General features: G+C 45.1%; 1 protein-coding gene across 1 annotated transcript in view; it reads left to right on the forward strand.

Moving 5' to 3' along the window:
• Positions 1-15,092, forward strand: part of Bbs9 (Bardet-Biedl syndrome 9) — a 405,125-nt gene that overhangs the window by 177,137 nt on the left and 212,896 nt on the right. The window contains 2 exon segments of the mRNA XM_032909494.1: positions 6,813-6,889; positions 12,711-12,764. Of these exon segments, the coding sequence (XP_032765385.1) occupies positions 6,813-6,889; positions 12,711-12,764 (131 nt within the window).

A 15,092-nucleotide genomic window follows, 5' to 3' on the forward strand; every position in this document is an offset into this window, starting at 1 on the left:
CTAAAAGTGCAGTAATTTGCAGCTTAGATGATATAATTTATGCTTGGAGTTAATTAGCCATCCAAATGGAGTGTGGCCTGTGATACTCTGACTCCTAATGACTCAGAGCCTGATGATATTTTCAGTTCTTGGGTTTTGAGTAACTCAATGTTATTTTATGTTGGGACTCACAAGGGTGTAATTTCATTGTAAATTAAAAGGAGAAACAAAACACCAATCCTACAGCTGATGTTGAACATGTGAAAATCATTACTTCAAGTTCCCTTTTCAGGGTCAGGTAAAAGTATTTTCCTAATGAGAAAAAGTATGGACCGTTTTCACATAAAAGAACTGTTAGAACAAGTAGAATAATAAAAGAAACGGAGCATCAAAGGCCAGCCAGGAGGACAGAGCCCTCTAATCCGGATACGTTCGCTGCGCTAGGATTGTGCATTTTGGTCTGTATTACCCAGACTTTACTCCTCTGGTTCTAAGGAACTGAGGTGATGATATATTCAAGCAGGAGTATTAAAAGCAAAGCTGTTATGTTTCAGCTTCTCGCGTCCTTATAGAACGTTCGTAAAGTGAACCACTGAAGCGGAGGGCTCCATAGCCTCTTGTCAGCACCCCCTCATCAGATGGAAGGTGGTGGGAACGGATGTGTCCGGGCTAAGCTTCCTGTTTTGATGCCAGTGTTTGGAGGATGAATGGAATTATATCTTCGCCATTTTAGGTCATACTTGGAGAAGATTGATATATATGTTTCTCAAGCTTATTAATTAATGCGGGTTTTACTCCAAAGTTTTTGTCTTAAGACTTTTTGCCCTTCCTTTACCTAACATGAGTTATGTAAATGGTGTAAAAAATTCCATACAGCTAAATGTTACCTCCCGGTAGCCCTAGTGAAAAGATTTCGATGAGTTGCTTGCCATTTCCTTGACCCTTTTGTATATCTTGAAATAGCATCATTTAAGAAATATATTTATTTTACTTTTTGAGAATCAGTTTCACTCTTTCTTTTCGCCCTCCAGCTCCTCCCATGTTCTCTCACTCTTCAAAGCCATGACCTCTTCTCCTTTAGTTATTATTATTATTATTATTATTATTATTACTACTACTACTACTACTATTACTATTACTACTACTACTACTACCTACACACACACACACATACACACACACACACACACACACACACACACACACACACACACACACACACACCCAGCCTGCTAAGTTCCTTTAGTATTGCTTGTCCCTGGAGTGGACTGATTCTCTCTCAGCAGTCCTTGACTGACTGATGCTCTTTATCCAGGCGTAAGCCCGGTGAGAGTTTCCTATCCATGTTGGCACGTTACCTGCTGGTACCATTGTACATTTGTGATTAGGTAACCATGTTGGTAAGACTGTATAGATGAGCTTCCCTGGGATGTGTAGAAGACACCATGTCGCAGCAGACACCTTGGTCCTCTGCCTCTTGCAGTTGAAACCTTCTCTTCCACAGTGCTCTCCAAGCCCTAGGGGTTGTAGACATGACAGTTGGGGTTGGACTCACCACAGTAGGTGGTCTCTTCATTTCTTTTTACACTTGTGGACTTCTGTGACTGTCTTCTTTGATGCATGGAAGCTACATTTATTTGTGAATTTATGGGTAAGATTTGGGGCGCAGTTAGTAATTATACTCACTTAGTAGGGTGGCAGTAGTTTGCTCTCCCTTAGACTCCATGACCTCACCAGCTACACTAGTCGCCTGGGTTTACACCACCAGGCCCACTTTGCCTCCTACTGAGCCAACCCTAAGTCTAATTGTTTGGCTCTTGGATATAAGTACAGTATTGCATCCTTGGGGACATCCTGCTTTGCTGGTCATTGTCATGGTTTGTAAGCCTCACCCCTGGGTCCGACCACTGATGGTGTGTTTCCTTTGGCAGCTTGCATAGCACCATAGCAAGAGCTGCTCCTCAGGGAGGAGGCTTCCAGATCAATTCCAGCTCAGTTCTTCCAAGTCTTGTGCCTGAAGTTTGTGGTGTCTTCAGAAACTGCCTTACGTTCAAGTTTTGAGAGGCAGCCCAGGGCCATGGCAACGGCCCCAACCCCCCTAAGAGTCTCTTGATGCAGAGAGAGGTTTCCCATGCCTGCTATGGGTTTGTGTCAAAAAGTGTATGACTCTTGTGGCCAACATTATCACCACAGCTTGTATGTCTTCACCAAACTCTATATGCATGTATATATACATTTATTATACTTTTATTTTCCTGTGATCATAAGCAATAGCTTTCCAAACATTCTTAGAATCATTCTTCCCTGCCCTGTGCATGGCCTGCCTTCCTGACTCCCGAGTTTAACCATCCCTCCGATCTCCCCACTGCCCCTCGGCACCATCTGTATGCTTCTACCCCTCCTCTCTGGACCTGCCCACCCTCTGCCATGGTGCCTTTTTGTCACCTAAGCTTGGGACGGATCCACAGACTGGTGACAGGTGATTCTTTACATCGTCTCGAAGTTTGATTGGTGTTTGAACATCTCTGTACTTTTACATTACCGTTATTTGGTTTCATTCCTAAAAAAGAAACAAGGCTGGACAGATGGCTCAGTGGTTAAGAGCACTGACTGCTCTTCCAGAGGTCCTGAGTTCAAATCCCAGCAACCACATGGTGGCTCACAATCACCTGTAATGAGGTCTGATGCCCTCTTCTGGTGTGTCTGAAGTCAGCGACTGTGAACTCACATACGTAAAATAAATAAATCTTTAATAAAAGTAGGCGATTTTACTGTATTTTATTTCTGATGTAAAGACTGTTTAGTATTCTGTTCCTTTATGAAAGTTTGATATTCCTGTTTACCTAAATACTTTTCATTATAGGAAATGACTTTTCTTTTTACTATAGATTATAAAAGCCATAACTTGGAATTCCTGCAGCTCCTAATTCATTTTAATGATACTTTAGTACAATGGCTTTTGTTTAAATTTTTTTCATATATATATATATATATTTTGACCACAGTGTCTGTTCCCCATCTCCACCCAGATCGTCCCCACATCCTCACCCATCCAGCTTCTTGACTTCTTTTTCTCTTTCTTTAGAAAACAAACAGGCAGATACAAAAAGAACACAAACTGTAGGAAAAAACAAAAACAAAAAACCTAAAATCTCTCTCTCTCTCTCTCTCTCTCTCTCTCTCTCACACACACACACACACACACACACACACACACACACACACCATAAAAATACAACATTGGTAACCATGATATACAAGCAAAAGACCAGTAAGATAAAAGATGCCCAAACAGAGCCATACGAGGCAAAACTTGTACAGAAATACCGCTGACTTGAATTAGCTGTCTACGGCTGGACAGGGCTACCTTTATATATGGTGTCTGTATCTAGTGCAACTCCATTGGAGAGACGCTCTTCTTCGCAAGTGGTTATTAGTTAAAGAGAGCTTCTCGGTTAGGGTTGGCAGCTGTGTCCATCTTCCCCTCTCAGTGTGGGACCCCGTCTGGCTTGGACTTACATGGACCCAGTGCATGCTACTACAGTACCCAGTACATTGCTACCACAGTACCCAGTGCCTGCTACCACAGTACCCAGTACATTGCTACCACAGTACCCAGTGCCTGCTACCACAGTACCCAGCACATGCTACCACAGTACCCAGCACATGCTACCACAGTACCCAGTGCCCTGCTACCACAGTACCCAGCACATGCTACCACAGTACCCAGTGCCCTGCTACCACAGTACCCAGCACATTCTACCACAGTACCCAGTGCCTGCTACCACAGTACCCAGCACATGCTACCACAGTACCCAGTGCCTGCTACCACAGTACCCAGCACATGCTACCACAGTACCCAGCACATGCTACCACAGTACCCAGTGCCTGCTACCACATTCTCTATGATTTCATATTCCTTGGTGCCCTCCATTCTCTCTGGATCTTAGAGTGTTTCTGTCTCCTCTTGTGCACAGCCTCCGGAGCTCTCAGCAAAGGGGTTTGATGAAGACACCTTTAACCTTAAAATAAAAAGTTCATTTTCTTGTGGGCTATACTCTATAATTCAAGCTTTTAAAAACTTTCAAAGAAAGGTTGTAGCAAAATCTATGGCCAATTTAAAGAAGGTATTTTGTTAGACACATGCTGTATGTCTACTGCAATAAAAATGTGAAGTTAATTTTATGTGTGTAAGTTATATAAGGAATGTATGTTACAAGCATGAAATTATAGTAGTAATTTCTTTGTATATGGTGTAGCTTTTGAAATTCAGAGTGCTAGTATGAATCCTGCCAAGTGTTTTTGTTAGGAGTAGTCGGGAACCTTTTTCAGTGGGAAATTTGAAGAGACAGTCATATGACTTAAGCACTTGGTTTTTTACTTCCCGTGTTCACAAAGGCCTGGATGTGATAGTTAAGAGAGGCACCGACAGTGTACTTTCAGCCAAGTAGAGAGTGCAGACAGACCTGGGCAGGATAAATATAAGTGCAATAAGTGAAATACACGTGGGCTAGCTTAGTTGATGCTATCTCCAAGGGTCGGGAGCAGCTGAACTTGGTTTGTTCATTCTGGTTGTGCGTGGGTGACAGAATGCCAGGGTACAGCGGCTTAGACGGAGGAGAGAGGTTGGTTTGTTTCTCCTGGAAAAGAAGCTGGGTAGCAGGCAGTTCAGGGTCGGAGCCACAGTTCCAGTGTTCAGGGCCTCTGAAGCCTCCATTCCAGCATCATGTCTTGGTTCAGGAATGATTCTGGAACTTCTGCCTCACATCTGCAGCCGAGTCAGCCCCTGGAGGAGCTCTCCTGGAAGCCACACCCTGAGCAGCTCCAGCTTTTATCTCCGTGGCCCTTCCAATCTGCAGAACAGGCCAGGAAGTTTAGTGGGCTTTCCTGATGGCCGTTCTGCTGGACAGATTGAGCTACTTTTGGGAAAGGATGTCAAGTGGACAGCGAACGGCCTTCTGTATTCTTACCAGGTTTAGAGCTTCCTTTCCAGAGTTTTCTGCAGTGGTGGGACTGCCTCGTGGTGGTATAGGACAGTCTTTCTGCTGAGAGACACCGCGTCAATGGTGTTACCTTTGTACCTCGGTGTTCTCAGCCATTCATCCTCAGTGCACGGAGATTTCCTTCCGGGGATCCTGGGTAGCTGCAGATGCATCAGGCATTGAATAAAGATGGCCGTTCTTCAGGATCTCCCTTTTAGGGAAAAAGACTTTCGTAAAAGCCTACGAGTCCATTGCTCAGCCCCAACCTCCTTGCCTGTCCTGAAACCAAGAGCTGTGCTCATGCCTAAAACGTCAGTTATTGGAATGGAACCTCTGCGATTAGATTCGACCCTGGAGCCCAGAGAGGAACAAACGTTTTTCTGTAGTGAAGTTGAATATTTCACCAAAACCAGGATTGGTCACAAGGAGAAAGGGGAACGGTGAATGCTGGCTAGGCAGTCAACCATCTGATGTGTGTGCACTTGTGTGCACATTACTTAAAATGTTACCTAAGCACATATATGCATGAATATAAACACATATATGTCTATAAACATACACATTTTTTCATATGCATAAAGATAATTTACATTTTTAAATTTAGAACAACCTGCTTTTTGTTATATTTCTTTGTGCAACAAGAACATTCAAAATTATGGAAATAGTATGTGTTAGTCTAGTATCTTAGGGTTTTACTGCTGTGAACAGATACCATGACCAAGGCAACTAGTTTTTTTTAAATTAACTAATTAATTAATTATTTTTACACTCCAGATTTTATTCTCCTCCTGGTCCACCCCAACCCCCAACAGTTCCACATCCCATACTTCCTCCCTATCTCCCTACCCCCCTAACCCCCCACCCCACCAGACCTCCCTACTCCCTGGGGCCTCCAGTCTCTTGAGGGTTAGGTGCATCTTCTCTGACTGAACCCAGACTCAGCAGTCCTCTGCTGTATATGTGTTGGAGGCCTCATCTCAGCTGGGGTATGCTGCCTGGTTGGTGATCCAGTGTCTGAGAGATCTCAGGGGTCCAGTCATTGAGACTGCTGGTCCTCCTACAGGGTTGCCCTCCTCCTCAGCTTCCTCCAGCTTTTCCTTAATTCAACCACAGGGATCAGCAGCTTCTGTTCATTGCTTGGGTGCACAGACAGTACTAGGAAGATAAACTCGCAAAGCACACCTCTTTGACCCTACATCCTAGTTCTACCCTTTGAGTTAGAACCTTATTGAGTTTTGAGTATTTCTAAGAAATATTCAGTATCATGTATATGCTTTACACAGATGTGTTCATGTTAGGCTGTACTCCATCTTGCTGTTTAAAACATTAAGAGGTATATCTGAGTCCTTTCATATCAGTGTATATGGATTTATGAAATTCTTACTGCTTTGAACTATTGAATAATGTGGATATTTCACATTTTACTTAATCACCTCTTTATGAAGATACATAGGTATTTAAGCTGTTTTAGTGTTCATCAGTTCCTGATAATGGCGACCCTCCTAGGGCACCCTGTTCATGGCAAGTTCTTGGGTACAGACCTGTGAAGTCAGACGATCTCTACCTTGTGCGTGACGGCAGTCAGAGCCGCCTTAGCTTCAGTCGGTTGTTCTTGTCCAGGCTTTCACTAGCAGGGAGACGACTGCAATGCCCAGTACTAGGTGGCCATTGGCTCAGCACTTGGGTGGAGCTGGAGAAAGAGCTTTTGTTCAAAGTGTTATTGAGGGAAGAATTGGTGTAAAACTGCTTTATAATTCATTGTATTTTCAACTCATGGGTATTTACAATTTGGTCTGTGACACATATGTAAACTGTATGCAGCTCGTCTTATTTTATGTTTCTTATTTCCAGGTGTTTGGCCCTTGACGGAACAGGAGGATGACCTGAAAGTCTCCGCTGCAGTGTCTTCTGCCCTGGATTCTGTGTCTGTAGGTAGATGTACTGTGTGCTGTGAATTGTGATCAAACTGATTTAAGTTCTAGGCATCTTGGCAGGAACTAAGGGGTTGATGACACATTTCAGATTTTATTACTTTCTAGAGCAGTGGTTCTCAGCCTTCTTGATACTGTGGCCTTTTAATACAGTTCCTCATGTTGTGATGACCCCATCCATAAAATTATCTTCATTGCTACTTCATAACTATAATGTTGCTTCTGATATGAGTCCTAAGGTAAATATATGATATAATATATGATGTGCAGGATATCTGATATGTGGACCCTATGAAAAGGCCTTTTGACCTTCAAAGGAGTCACAACCCAGAGGTTGGGAAACAGAGTTCTAGACAAAAACATCACTGTTTTCTTAGTGCCAGAAAGGGGCACCTTGGCAGGATTTGTTTACAAAAGGAAAGGTGAGGGGGATAAGGAGGTTCTTAAACTGTCTGAACAGACTCCTGGACTCCTTTTATAAAGTTAATGAGATGAACCTGGAAAGATGGCTTAGTGGTTAGGAATACTGACCCAGGTTTGCTTCTCATCACCCAAATGGTGGCTCATAACTATCCTTAATTCCATTTTTAGGGAATCTGATGCCCCCTTCTGGTCTCTGTGGGCAGTAGGCACACATGTAGTGTATAGAAATAGGCAAATCACACACACACACACACACACACACACACACACACACACACACATATACATAATAAAAATAAATCTGAAAAATAAAGAGGTTTAATGAGGTAATGCTTTTTAGTGGAGCCTCTCAAGGTTTGAAGGTTTATAGTCTTTCATACACTGTAGTAGTGCTGAGCGCTCGAGAGGAGCACAGCACACAGAGACTGGGAGCACAGCACAGAGAGTTGGAGCACAGCAGTGAGAGTTGGAGCACAGCAGTGAGAGTTGGAGCACAGCAGTGAAGATGGAGCACAGCAGAGAGAGTTGGAGCAAAGCAGAGAGAGATGGAGCACAGCACAGAGAGATGGAGCACAGCAGAGAGAGTTGGAGCGCAGCAGTGAGAGTTGGAGCACAGCAGTGAGAGTTGGAGCACAGCAGTGAAGATGGAGCACAGCAGAGAAGATGGAGCACAGCAGAGAGAGTTGGAGCACAGCAGAGAGAGATGGAGCACAGCACAGAGAGATGGAGCACAGCACATTCTGCTTTTCCTGTCTCTTATACACATCTAGATGTGTATAAGAGACAGGGAGCACAGCAGAGAGATGGAGCACAGCAGTGAAGATGGAGCACAGCAGAGAGATGGAGCACAGCAGGGAAGATGGAGCACAGCAGAGAGATGGAGCACAGCAGAGAGAGATGGAGCACAGCAGTGAGAGTTGAGCACAGCAGTGAAGATGGAGCACAGCAGAAGATGGAGCACAGCAGTGAGAGATTGGAGCACAAGCAGAGAGAGATGGAGCACAGCACAGAGATGGAGCACAGCAGAGAGAGCACAGCAGTGAGATTGGAGCACAGCAGTGAGAGTTGGAGCACAGCAGTGAAGATGAAGCAAAGCAGAGAAAGATGGAGAAAAGAAATGAGAGTTGGGGAAAAGAAATAAAGATGGAGCACAGCAGAGAGAGATGGAGCACAGCAGAGAGAGATGGAGCACAGCAGTGAGAGTTGGAGCACAGATGGAGTTGGAGCACAGCAGAGAGTTGAGCACAGCAGAGAGAGATGGAGCACAGCAGAGTTGGAGCACAGCAGAGAGAGATGGAGCACAGCAGTGAGAGTGGGAGCACAGCAGAGTGAAGATGGAGCACAGCAGAGAGAGATGGAGCACAGCAGAGAGAGATGGAGCACAGCAGTGAGAGTTGGAGCACAGCAGTGAGAGTGGAGCACAGCAGAGAGATGGAGCACAGCAGAGAGATGGAGCAAAGCAGAGAGAGATGGAGCACAGCACAGAGAGATGGAGCACAGCACAGAGAGTTGGAGCACAGCAGTGAGAGTTGGAGCACAGCAGTGAGAGTTGGAGCACAGCAGTGAAGATGGAGCACAGCAGAGAGAGATGGAGCACAGCAGAGAGAGTTGGAGCACAGCAGTGAAGATGGAGCACAGCAGAGAGAGATGGAGCACAGCAGAGAGAGATGGAGCACAGCAGAGAGAGGAGCACAGCAGAGAAGATGGAGCACAGCAGAGAGAGATGGAGCACAGCAGTGAGAGTTGGAGCACAGCAGTGAGAGTTGGAGCACAGCAGTGAAGATGGAGCACAGCAGAGAGAGATGGAGCACAGCAGAGAGAGATGGAGCACAGCAGAGAGAGATGGAGCACAGCACAGAGAGTTGGAGCACAGCAGTGAGAGTTGGAGCACAGCAGTGAGAGTTGGAGCACAGCAGTGAAGATGGAGCACAGCAGAGAGAGATGGAGCACAGCAGTGAGAGTTGGAGCACAGCAGTGAGAGTTGGAGCACAGCAGAGAGAGAGATGGAGCACAGCACAGAGAGTTGGAGCACAGCAGTGAGAGTTGGAGCACAGCAGTGAGAGTTGGAGCACAGCAGTGAAGATGGAGCACAGCAGAGAGAGATGGAGCACAGCAGTGAGAGTTGGAGCACAGCAGTGAAGATGGAGCACAGCAGAGAGAGATGGAGCACAGCACAGCAGTGAGAGTTGGAGCACAGCAGAGAGAGATGGAGCACAGCAGAGAGAGATGGAGCACAGCAGAGAGAGATGGAGCACAGCAGTGAGAGTTGGAGCACAGCAGTGAAGATGGAGCACAGCAGAGAGAGATGGAGCACAGCAGAGAGAGTTGGAGCACAGCAGAGAGAGATGGAGCACAGCAGAGAGAGATGGAGCACAGCAGTGAGAGTTGGAGCACAGCAGTGAGAGTTGGAGCACAGCAGTGAGAGATGGAGCACAGCACAGAGAGATGGAGCACAGCAGAGAGAGATGGAGCACAGCAGTGAGAGATGGAGCACAGCAGTGAAGATGGAGCACAGCAGAGAGAGATGGAGCACAGCAGAGAGATGGAGCACAGCAGAGAGAGATGGAGCACAGCAGAGAGAGATGGAGCACAGCAGAGAGAGATGGAGCACAGCAGAGAGAGATGGAGCACAGCAGAGAGAGTTGGAGCACAGCAGAGAGAGTTGGAGCACAGCAGAGAGAGTTGGAGCACAGCAGAGAGAGATGGAGCACAGCAGAGAGAGATGGAGCACAGCAGAGAGAGATGGAGCACAGCAGAGAGAGATGGAGCACAGCAGCAGAGAGAGATGGAGCACAGAGAGAGGAGAGATGGAGCACAGCAGTTGAGCAGCAGTGGAGTTGGAGCACAGCAGTGAGAGTTGGAGCACAGCAGAGAGAGATGGAGCACAGCAGAGAGAGATGGAGCACAGCAGAGAGAGTTGGAGCACAGCAGAGAGAGATGGAGCACAGCAGAGAGAGATGGAGCACAGCAGAGAGAGATGGAGCACAGCAGAGAGAGATGGAGCACAGCAGAGAGAGATGGAGCACAGCAGTGAGAGATGGAGCACAGCAGAGAGAGATGGAGCACAGCAGAGAGAGTTGGAGCACAGCAGTGAGAGATGGAGCACAGCAGTGAGAGTTGGAGCACAGCAGAGAGAGTTGGTGCAGGGTTTGTTTTTCCTGCTGCAGGGATCTGCTTTGTTCAATGTGACCCTTGTCATCATTACCCATTCCATTCTGCTTTTCCCAGCATCAGCACCACCATGTCTTCTCCCTACTCTTGTTGCTCATGATGTGTCCCTAGTACTTGCCATGTATTAGATGCTCAGTGTCTTTTGCTCTGTGACCGATTAAGATGGAGAAACAGGATGGCTGGACGGGGATGGACTTTGGTTATTTTACTCCATATTCTCGTTTACTCTCCCTCAGACTACATTTCTGTATAAAATCATGCCCTATTGTTGAGGATTGTATGGAATTCATTAAGTTTATATGTGTCTCTGTCAAAACCTGATCAGTTTAGTGACCAAACTTGAGCATTTTCTGCATTGAGAGTGGATAGCATCATGTAATTTTGCCTGGGAAATGCGTTTGCTATTTAAGGTATCACAGCAGAATGTAGCAAGTGGGTGTCAGAGCCTTCAAAGACCAAGTTTGGTCTAACCAGACAACTCAAATTACAGTAAAAGTCATGTTAATGTTGCTGTGGTGTGGTACAGTAGGTGCAGTTACTCTACTGAGTGAAAGAACTGTGGACCCAGCTTCCTCACACAGCAGAGGCTCTGTACAAAACATTGGCTCTTCAGCAGACACCATTTTCACCCTACCCAGAGGCTGTAGTGTGAGGGGAACTTAACTCACAAGTTCCCCTCAACAACTTAGTTCACTCCTTCCTTCCTTCCTTCCTTCCTTCCTTCCTTCCTTCCTTCCTTCCTTCCTTTTTTCTTTTGCTGTGGAAATTACTCCTTTTCCCTCTGTTGGGTAACTTATAGAGTTGTTCATTTTGAGTGAGGAACTGTCTTTTGTCTTTGGGAACATGTTGGACTCTGGAGGCCAAGGCCTTGTGCAGTGGTATTGTATTATGAAAGAAAGTCCCTGACGGTAGCTTGAGTGCTGTTCCTTCTTCACTGGTGTCTTTTTTCTGTCTTACTGGGCTTCCTTTGTTTTCTCTGTCTTGCTGCATTTTCCTTAACAACTTTCTTTAGACTATCACATTTACCCTGGGACTGGAAAACCTTAGCCCAGCACTTTATGTGGCTACAAAGTCATGATGTCTTCTTACAGTCATTTTCCTGGCTATAATTTTATGTTCCCCCCAAACTGCTATTCTTGAAATATCTAGGGACTTAGACATGGCTCAGAAAGGAAACGTTTCCTTTTCGATGTTTCCTTTAAGATCTGTGGGTAAATATGGATTTATTTCCAGGCTTTAGGTAACATAGTACTAGAGTGGAAAGCCTGGATTAATATTTATTTTGAATCATCATTTTGTGCACATCCCTGGAGCACAAGTGCATTTAGTATTGGAATGGGGTCTTCTGTAGATGTCACTGTTGGAACTTCCCCACCAAAGAGCTTTATCAGCGTTCAAATGTGACTTCTGCGGACCTGAAGGCAGAATATGAAAGCAGCTCTTTATTCTCTGATGCCCATGGCATCGGAACGATCTCTACTTAGGAGCAGATAGTATTTTTTGCATGAAAATCTAAATAAAATGTGGATCCAATTTATTCACTGTGCACTGTCGTGTTCTTAGGCGTTCCACAAAGTTTCATATGCATATTGTTGGAAAATATATTCTCTCTCGGTCTCAGTCTATCATAGGACAGTTTTTCCTCACATCGTACCACATTACAAGGAAATATTTGCCTTACTCTTTTATGCTTTTAGCGTTTTGAGTGTTAGGACCAGGCAAAGCAGCCTGGGGCAGAGCAAGTACCGGCTGAACTCACTTAGGAGATGTAACAGTTAAAGAACGCTGCACGGCCATGCTTAGTGTCCGGGTGTGTGTAAGGTCATTCAGCACCTCACTGGTCACATGTCTAGGAACAATTTAGTACCTGAATGAGCGTACTTTTCACACAATGCTATAGCAATGTTTTTATGGGAATTACAAGGTGAGATTCGTGCATGTAATGGAACTAGGTAACGCATTAACACTTTCAGCATTCGGGTGAACTTGGTTTTACTAATGCTTTTTCCCATTTTGAGGAGTGGGTTTTGAATACTGTTTCTAATTTTCCACATAAATATTTCCAAAATGTCCTGAGGACTCATAGTTTGTCTTTCACGTGATGAACCCCCATTTGGTTCTCTGTGTAATGGTGGGGAATGTCTGTTACACCTGATATATTCACCCACTTCCGGTAATGTGAAATCAGTAACTAAATTTCCTCCTCCCCCTTCTGTGTTTGCAGCAAGCCACCAACGTCGAAACTGGAGCCGACTCTGTCCCGTCCATCACAGTGAAGGTAGGGTGTGGGCGTGAGACTGCAGTGTCCATCACAGTGAAGGTAGGGTGTGGGTGTGAGACTGCAGTGTCCCGTCCATCACAGTGAAGGTAGGGTGTGGGTGTGAGACTGCAGTGTGCAGATAGCACTGTGTATGGCATTACCCTGCCCCTGGTGTTCTGTCAGTTTACTGACATGTAAGATAAGTGCCTAAACTCTGTAGGTTTTCCTCAGTCTTGGTAGTGGACAGAAAACCTTAGTTATGACCATCAAATACAAAATGTGTAATTACATTTATAGAGAATTCTATATACATAAAAAGATGTTGGGCTTTCTTTATCCCTTGTTTAAGAGCAATCTAGACATAAATGTAGAAATGTAGATGTAGAAATGGAATCGACACTTCTAAGTCTTGTAAAGAATTGCATTGTTGCTGTCCGGTAACAGGCGTCAGTGGCTGGAGTATCAGAGTTGGATTGTGAAGGGATGTCAGAGAAGTACACATATATTAAGAGAATCACTCTTTTATTATGGTTATGTATATGTTCAAAAGGATTCCCAGGCACTTATCTGTTATGACATTAGCTTTAAACGGATGCATTTATGGCAAGAAAACAGGAAATGGAGGAGCTGTAAAGTAGCGTAACAACAAACCGATAGTCCTGGAAAATAGAACCTGAGCGAGTGATGCGGTTCGGCTGAGAGTTTCAGTCTCGTCACTGTAGGGTGTTAGAGCTAGAACTCAAATCTGGAATGTTCTTAAGGCACTTAGTGTGGTGATCAGTCAGCACGTTATTAAGCTGAACATATTTATCACTGTCCAGACTTGGAAACCAGGAGAAGTTGTGGATCTTGGCGTTCACTGAGTCAAAACTTGGACAGACTTTGTTTGCTCAGATTATAGGTTGCTGTCCTTGGAGAAGCTTGACAAGGGCCTCGGCTTTACCAATTGTGTTCGCTTACACTGGCCCAGCGGGTGGCCCAAGTGTGGAGCTCTGTGCTTGAAGCTGAAGGGAGCCCAATCTTAGACCAGTTTCCTAAGCTAATTTTTTTGGACTCTTGCCACTGGAAACAAGGGTGGTCTTTCTCCAGCCTCCCTCCCCCTCCCCAGTCACAGACCCTTCTGGAAAGGCACTAATGGCAAGGAATCAAACACTTAGGAAAGTAACTGCAGAGGTGCGGGAGTGGCCTATGCTTCGTGTAGGGAGCTGTTTTAGACCTGTGTAATGTTATCATTCACACACGGTCATGGAGAAGTCAAGGATCTCATGGTATATTATAAAAGGAAGTCTTGTACATAAACCAGATAACACTGTATATATCCCCATCCCCCCATCAAACAGGAGGTGTTGACATTACTGAGCACACCTTTCCCTCCCACACTTCCTAGGCTTTTATTTATAGCCACCCTAACGAGATGACACAACTTCTGAGAGATTCCCCTCCGTCCCTATATGGGCCAAGGCTTGGTCACAGCTCTTCTTTTCATTGCCATGATAACAGAGGAAGAGAGACCATGATGTGCGTGGTCATGGCATGGGCTGGACTTACACACAGACCCGATGGGTTTCAGGTCCTGTCTGACAGTCTCTCTGCAAACTTCTGCTGTAAATCTCTCCTTATGCCTTTTATAACAGCAGTCGCCAAGATACATAGCCATGAAAGTTTCCATCATAATAAATCCAGTTAATTGAGAAAATTTTTCCATCCGTTCCAAGTGAATGAAGATGTGGCTACCTCGAGTGTGTGTGCATGATGCATGGCCATCTGTTCCAGGCACCAGGCAGAGCGCTCGCCCATACCTGGCCAGGCGGTCATATTTATATACCTAGGGTAAACACTTGGTATTATATTTCCTAAGGATTATATTTTATTCCTTTAGAATCAGAAAATGGCATGGAAAAATTCTTATATTAACATTTTATATTTTCTCCTTAATATTCTGCAATTATTTTCCTTTTAAAATACGAGGTTTATGATTTAGCCAAGTCTTTAATTCACTTTTTGGCTCAAAAACAACTATTCTTTGTTACTGTAGTTATTTTTGTCATATCTCTTTGATTTGTGCTTTGAAAGTGCCCAGACCATTGTTGGATTCAATAAATCTGATGTGGGAGCTATCGTGTTTGTTCATCTAAGCCCGCGTGCCCACCCTTCCTGTAACAATGTGAGACTGTGTGATTGCTGTCTAAGCCGCCATCTTGACTCCGGTAGAGTCGGGATGTCTGCCACTTTCCGAGCAGTTTGTTATTACTACAGGGCTTTCCTCCTCGTGCTTACCAGATGCTCCTGAGGCGGTTTTCAGCCCTCTAGTGCCCACCGCCTCAGCGGAGTCCAGCATGTTTCCTT

This window comes from Rattus rattus, chromosome 8 (genome assembly GCF_011064425.1).
Source record: "Rattus rattus isolate New Zealand chromosome 8, Rrattus_CSIRO_v1, whole genome shotgun sequence".
NCBI lineage: Eukaryota > Metazoa > Chordata > Mammalia > Rodentia > Muridae > Rattus > Rattus rattus.